General features: G+C 47.6%; 1 protein-coding gene across 1 annotated transcript in view; it reads left to right on the top strand.

The window, feature by feature from the left end:
• EGFR (epidermal growth factor receptor) overlaps nucleotides 1–7,392 on the top strand; it is a 319,504-nt gene that overhangs the window by 248,243 nt on the left and 63,869 nt on the right. The window contains exons 5-6 of the mRNA XM_019509106.1: nucleotides 2,572–2,640; nucleotides 6,171–6,289. Of these exons, the coding sequence (XP_019364651.1) occupies nucleotides 2,572–2,640; nucleotides 6,171–6,289 (188 nt within the window). The remainder of the gene's footprint in view (nucleotides 1–2,571; nucleotides 2,641–6,170; nucleotides 6,290–7,392) is intronic.

Raw genomic sequence — 7,392 nt, 5'->3', positions numbered from 1 at the left:
CTACCTGGTTGGAGTCATTTGAGCCCAGTTTTTCTCCCGCCCAGGTGGGGGGTCGGACTTGAAGATCTACAAGGTCCCTTCTGACCCTGCTTCTATGATTCTATGAATGCCAGAGATTTTTGCCTCAGCGCACGTGCCTGGATGTGCACTTTGGGGTGAGGCAAAATGATCCTACCCAGCTCCTCCCGGATCTGCAGCCAGGGAGAGCTAGAATATAAAAACCTGCTCTGTGCTGGCCCCAACAATATAAAATCATGCCCTGGCAAGCAGCTCAGGGCTACTTGTCCTCAGGAGCTTCTGAGGCCCAGCCACTTAGTATCTGGGGGCACTACCCCTTGTGCCAGCTGGACTGCTGAAGCAGCCCTAACCTGGAGCGGCCCCTGCACCCTCTACCCACTGCAGCAGTCTGGCAGTGGGGCTGCTGCCACCTGTGACAGACAGCATCCGCCCCCTTGGACCTGTGGCCCCACATGGCGACATGCCTACCAGACCTGGATGGGGTGCCCCTGCTCTGCCATCTGGGCAGCTGTTGTCCAGAAGATGTGCTCCTTTCAGTGGCCTGCTTTGAACTGTCAAAGCATTCAAATGACCAAGAGGTCAGCCACCCCATCTGCCCTCCAGCTGGGTCCCGAGTGCTGGCCCTGGACAGGCTCCTCTGCCTGGGTCTTGCCACTTATCTCACAAGCAGAGATCCTGGTGTTCCCTGTTTAAAAATTGCAAATACTCTGATAAGAGCCCCAAATTCTCTCATTAAAGTACCCAAATAGTGATCTTCTGCTATTAAAATGAAATGCCACTGCATATAGACAGATCAGTTGGGCAATGTTATATTGATATATTTACAAGTGTAAATCAATTTGGAGGATGGGTTGGGGGAGTTTGTGGGTGGGTGTAGGGTTTGCGGGGGTGAGGTTTGGGGGACATGGGGCTTGTGCAGGGGTTTGGGGTTTGTGGCTGTGTATGTGGGTGAGGAGTTTATGGGGGTGGCTTGGTGCTGTGGGTGGATTGTGTGGGGACTGTGAGTGTGGGGGTGGCTGCTCAGGAGGGATGGGTCCCCTGTTCCCCCACAGGGTGCAACTGCCCTGCACAGCACATGGACTGCTCCCCCTGCAGAGCCCACAATGCCCCCTACAAAGCCACAGCTTTCCACCACAGGGCCCACATGCCTCCCCTGTACCACACATGCCCCCCCACAGGGCACACATGTCCCTCCCCCCCACACACACAGCTGACAGCCCCCCTGCAGCAGCAGCAGCCATTGGGGTGCTTGGGGCCCTCCTGGCACAGCCCCTCTGCAGCACGGAGCAGCATGGTGAGGCCTCAGCTGCTTGGTGCTGCCTGTGCCCCCATCACATGGGCCCAGCCCAGCTCAGCTCAGCACTGGCCGTGTACCTTTGGGCAGCTCTGGGCTGCTTGGGCTGGTACCACTTGCAGGGATCGCCTGTTGCGCCGGGCAAGGGCCTGCCTCCATGGAACCGGCCCAGCCCAGTGGTGTGCAGGGCCTGCGCAGCCCGGAGCTGCCTGAAGGCACACAGCCCTGGGCTGGGCTGGGCCCATGCGATGTGGCTCAGGCAATGCCATGAGGGGTGGGGTGCCAGGAAGGCCCCGAGATGACCGCTGCTGCTGCAGGGCGGGGGGAGCAGGGAGGCTGTGGGCCCTCCTTTCCCAAGCAGACCGCCCCCCTTACTCACAGTCCCCTACAGCCACGCAGTCTATCCCCCTAACCCCTAAGTCCCTTACTTACCTGAGATGGAGCCTGGTCCCATCAGGCTGCAGGCTGCACCGCTCCAGGCTGACCCACACGTGGAGGCAGCATGTTGAAGCCACGGGGCAAGAAGCAGACACAAATACTCTCTAGCCAGCTATTGGAGAGTTTCTTTGGAAGGCCCCAGCCTCCAGTTGCCCCGCTTTTTTCCCTTGGTGTTTTTTTTTTTTAAACCTGGATTTCCAGGTACAACACTTTTGGCCCATGCTGCAAATAATGCAGCATGGGGAACGTTTTTTTTTTGTTCCCAGCATGCCTGTTGCAGCATCTCAAACTGCTTTGAGGCACCGCAAGAGGCATGTGCAGGCTAGTTTGGGTGTGCTCGTAGTGGGGAAGCGCTTACTGTTACGATTTATTCCATTAGCTCAAGTAATAAAGGTCTTTGCTGTAAATGTTGGGTTCTAGCCCTGCTTCTGGTGTGCTTGGTATAGTTCTTTGTGCAAGGTTTTCCATCTGTTTTTCCATTTGCTTATTAAAATAATATCCTACAAGAAGTTTACATTAAATGAAAGTTGAGGGTGTAAAGTGAAGCACTCAAAAGTTTGGAAATACCAGAATTAAAGTGTGCTCTTTCTGTTTTTTCTGGGACTGAAGGATCAAGAGTCCCTTTCTCACAGTCTTGGTGTATGTAGCATTATGTGAAAATTACAGGCTTCTATACAGGTGCCGGATGTCTGCTCCATCTCATGCTAATTAGCACGTGTCAGAGCAGACTCGATAATACAACTCTGGAGTACATGCATAGATATATACAAATATAAATTTCTTACTCAGATTTTCATAACAATTTAACTGTTGTATTTTAGGTCCAAAATGCCATTCAAACTGCACAGAAGATCACTGCTGGGGTGCTGGAGAAAAGAACTGTCAAACATGTAAGTCTACAAATGAATTAAAAGTATCCATGGCTGGATGAACTTACGAGTTCCTTTTTTATAACTTTCTTGTCAAGTCATAACATGGTGTTAAGTGTTTTACAAACACCTTTCTGCTTCCATCCTATTCCTGAGAATACTTTGGGGCACCGTGGAATATAGTCAAGTGATAACGAATACTGATGTACTTCCAGACATGCACTCTCATCTGCCCTCTTGCCATTTTGATTCCTTAGGTGCTGCATCTCCTCCCTAAGTAGCCCTGATTCCAAAGAGAGGGAGGAGGCCACATGAACAGCTCAGAAGCCTCAAAACAATTTAAGATTTATCTGTGTTCTTCCAGAAATGCTCAATCTCTGCATGTGATGAAGATTGCAGCCCCCTTGTACTTCCTGTATCCGGTGCCCCCCCTGCTCCCAAATTTCAAGGAATATAATTGTTATAAAAAGAGAATTCCAGTAGCTGTAATGGAATTGTTTAAAAAGAGATGATCCTGCTATGGGCAGCAGTGGGTGAGACTAGGTGACCACCTGAGGTCCTTTCCAGACCTACTTTTCTAAGATTCTGTCACTTGCCCTGCACTATTCTTGCTTCCAGTATAACGTTGATGAAAGTAATTCATCCTGACTTTATTTTCTGAGTTTGCATCTGTAGAATTTCTTTGTGACCAGAGGAAGTCATAGTCAGTTGACCCATGGGTCCTTATAAATGAAATCCTGGTTACCTTTAGAAAATAAGTATGTGGTCCTGGAGATGCACTCCATAGGAGAGGGGTGTTTAGTTACTAGAGGGTATTTTGGGATTGTTTAGTAACCGAACACGCTTTACCCTGTAACTTTCCATATGCCGTGCCTGCCTGCCTGCAGCATTGAGAGAACAGCAGACACAAGATGTTCAGAGACACTTAAGATTTTGTGAGAATGTTACTTTACAGAATGGGAAGACTAATGGGGAACATATCTGTGATGTTTGTTTAGCCTGCATTCAGGAAAATGTGATGGGTTTGTCTTTTTTCTCATGCCAATTTTTCATTAATGTAATTCCAAAGTGTTCAGGAAAAAGATTCTTGCCTTAAACTCGCATGAATGAGAAAAATCCAGCCCTGTGTTTTTATTTGAATCTGAGTTGCTTGCTGAAAAGTATTGGGGTCAGAACTATAGCTTCCATAGCTGGTTGGAAAAAATCCCCCCAAAATGTCTGCAAACCCTCATATTCCCCCTTGATTTTTCACCAATTTCAACATTTTTCAATCATGGCTTCAGTCCTCAATCTTTCATAACTGCTCACAAAATATACTGGTGCTGGGGGCATTGGGACTAATCCTGCAGTTACCTTATGCACTGTGAGCAATTGCCTTGACTTCAGTGGGATTAGTCAGAGTGCATAAAGTTGTTTGCAGGCTCAGAGGCTTTTCTTAGGGCATTTATGATTTTGGTCTATCTAAAATTCATCCCATATGTGGGAAAGTTTTATATGCTGTGTATTGCTCTCTTTGAACAAACGTGGGATAGACTACATGGGATATATCAACTTTTACTATGATTTATTTCCAGCAGGAAAATTTTGTCAATTGTTATCAGAATGATGAGCTGTTTTACTCCCCTGGTGATGCTTATGAAGTCTATATAAAAGCTCTGTTAATGTAAAACATTGCATCTTTCACTCCCACTCTCCTGGTTCCTGGTTGCATGAAGAAATTGCTTTCTGATTAGCTGTTTGCATTTTGGAAATTATCTCTTCCTTGGAAAGTAGTATTTTGTTATAACATACATGTTCAGAAAAATAATAAATCCTAAAAGACAGTGGCAGTAAATAATAATTAAAAAGAGGAGGAAAGAAACAAGTGTACTCTGGTTGATTTACCCTGTAGAAGAGTGCTATTCTCTGATGATGTAAATGCCCGGACTGTGGCCTTTTTCTGAGCTAAAACTAAGGGCATTTATACACATGCTCCAGGAGGTGGGGGGCGGAGGGAGGGGGCTGCTTTAGAGTGGCTCCATGAGCTGCTCTGATAAAAGCTCCCAGAGCATCACGTGTATCGGTGTCCCCACACTGAAAAATGTTGATGGTGCCACTTTTAACTAAAGCTCATCAAATAGGCTTTAGTTAAAGTGCCCCCACTGTCATTTTTCAGCATGGGGACACTGATGCATGTGATGCCCGGAGTCTGCTGGAGAGCAGTAATTACCACTCCCCAACAGAGTTGAGTAATTAAGTTTGCTCCAATGCGCTGTAATTTTGCATTGGAGCAGCCTCAATGTATGTGTATAGGTGCCCTGATGTTATAGCTAATCTGTTCCCATCTGGGGACTTGATCATTGTCACCCAGCTGCATGTCATGTGCTCAAAATGACAATGGCTTAGACATCAGATCCTCTAGCTCAGGAAGCACGGGCACTTATCTGAGCAGAGGGGGACGGATTTGCCATTGCAGAATACTCAGCTGAGCACATTTGATTCTGTCTAGTTTAGGATAGCGGCACAAATATACTCCACCCAATGAATTATGTGGTTTTGCTTTGTTTTGTTGCTGTTTCTCTCTCTCGTATTCTAGTCAGGGTAATTTTGATGCAGGCAGTTTTTCTTTCGTACTGGAAATGGAAATGGGTTCAAGGCCAGTTTTGCCTCTCAGTTTTATATTAGTACAATCCCTTTGGGAGTTAAGTAATAAAGAGGGAAATTTGACCAAAGGTACTGAAGTTTAAAAAATAAGTGTAGTAGTCAAATTCAGTCAGTTTCTGAGAAGTGCTCTTTGTCCTTTGCAAATTTCAGGAATATTTTTAGTAGGTTTAACTGGTGTTCCAGGACATTTTTATACATGGTTTGGGACATGGTGCTGGGTGCTTTAATTAGCAAGCTACACTAATTAAAAGTGCCTGCATGTCACGTGTATCAGCATCCCCATGTGCCCCTGTGCTGAAAAAATGGTGGTGGGGCACTTTGAACTAAAGCTCATCAAACGTGCTTTATTTCAAAGCGCCCTGCCGCTGTTTTTTCAGTTCAGGGATGCTGATGCATGTGACATGGAAGGCTTCTGGAGGGCGTCAGTTTCTGTACTCCAGCAGACTCGGTTAATCGAGTCCACTCCAATGTGCTGGATTTCAGAGCAGGTTCCCTGCACATCTGTAGGAGCCCATAATGACTGGCCACCCTCCCATCCTCTTGCTATCGCAAAGGAAACATTAGCTGGTAGTTGATTTTTCTCTGTAAAGCAGGGCTAAATCCTGCTGCCAGGTCACTGATTTGGTTGCAACTCCACTGATACTAAACACTAGATTTAATGATCTCTTCTGCAGGTTGCTGAACAATCTAGCCCCTTTCTCATGAAGAACATGCGTCACTTTAAGCTTGAACTCATGTGCTCTGATCAGCACTTTTTAGAACTGAGCCCCTTCCCTGCAGTGACTAGGAGTTGTCTGACCTCTTATAACCTCTGTCTGGTTTTTTTTTCTCTGAACATTTTTCCCTGTTATGTGTACCTCTCAGTTTAGCAAATACACATGCTTAATTCCGTGTTTTCTGTCTTTTAGTGACAAAAGTCATCTGTGCCCAGCAGTGCTCAGGCCGGTGTATGGGAAGGGTCCCCAGTGACTGTTGTCATAACCAGTGTGCTGCTGGGTGTACAGGGCCTCGAGAGAGTGACTGTCTGGTAAGGCTTATCCAGCTTGTTTAAAACATCGACAACAACAGGGTAGTCTTTCAGCTGAATGCCCTGTAATATTCTTTCATCCAAGTAGCATGTAGTGAAATACTGGCCGTATTAAAATATACACAGCTTAGGCCTTGTCTGCACAGAGAAGCTAGTGTATAGTAAGCAACAGTATGACTTCATACCTCACTAGTTGCGCTGCATTAATTTCTCATGTGAACACTCCTTATGTGCGCTAAGTGAGGTATCTCTCCACTTTCAAGGGCACGTCCACTCTCTGTACTATGCCCAGGAGAGCCTCTGTGAAGCATGCTCTGCTTGCATTTTCTTCCTCCAGATGCATCAAATTCCATGTTGTAGCTACCCTTGTACTGTGCTGAGTTAGTTTCAGGAAGAAAACCTGAGTCAGGCAACCCACAGAGTGTTGCTGAGCACAGGACAGTGGTGCATTGAGGCTGCTATCTTGTCTCAGTGTTTGGAGTTGGCTTGAAGGGAGCGCATGGCAGTGCTCCCAGGCATGGTATGGAGGTGGAGCAGTTCCAAGGGTGTTTTATACATGTGCTCTGAGAGTGGTTGGGGGGTGGGGCCGGGGACTTCATAGTTTCATAGTTGGTAGGGTCGGAAGGGACCTGAGCAGATCATCAAGTCCGACCCCCTGCCCTGGCAGGAAAGAGTACTGGGGTCAAACGACCCCAGCAAGGTGTTTGTCTAGCCTTGTCTTAAAGGCCCCCAAGGTAGGAGCCAGCACCACTTTCCAGATCCTAGCCGCCCTGACTGTGAAGTAGCACCTCCTGATGTCTAGTCTGAATTTACCCTTTGCCAGCTTGTGACCGTTATTTCTAGTCACTCCTGGTAGTGCTCAGGGGAACAGGGACTCCCCCAGCGCCTGCTGGTCCCCTCTGACTAGTTTGTAACAGGCCACTAGATCCCCCCTCAGCCTTCTCTTGTGGAGGCTGAACAGGTTCAGGTCCCGTAGCCTCTCCTCATAGGGCCTGCCCTGCTGCCCCCTGATCATGCAAGTGGCCCTCCTCTGGACCCTCTCCATGTTGTCCACATCCCTCTTGAAGTGCAGCACCCAGAACTGGACACAGTACTCCAGCTGC

Source organism: Gavialis gangeticus, unplaced genomic scaffold (assembly GCF_001723915.1).
Source record: "Gavialis gangeticus isolate Ggan-Ray unplaced genomic scaffold, GavGan_comp1, whole genome shotgun sequence".
NCBI lineage: Eukaryota > Metazoa > Chordata > Crocodylia > Gavialidae > Gavialis > Gavialis gangeticus.
Note: the sequence above shows the minus strand (reverse complement) of the source record. Positions and strands in the feature narration are given on the sequence as shown.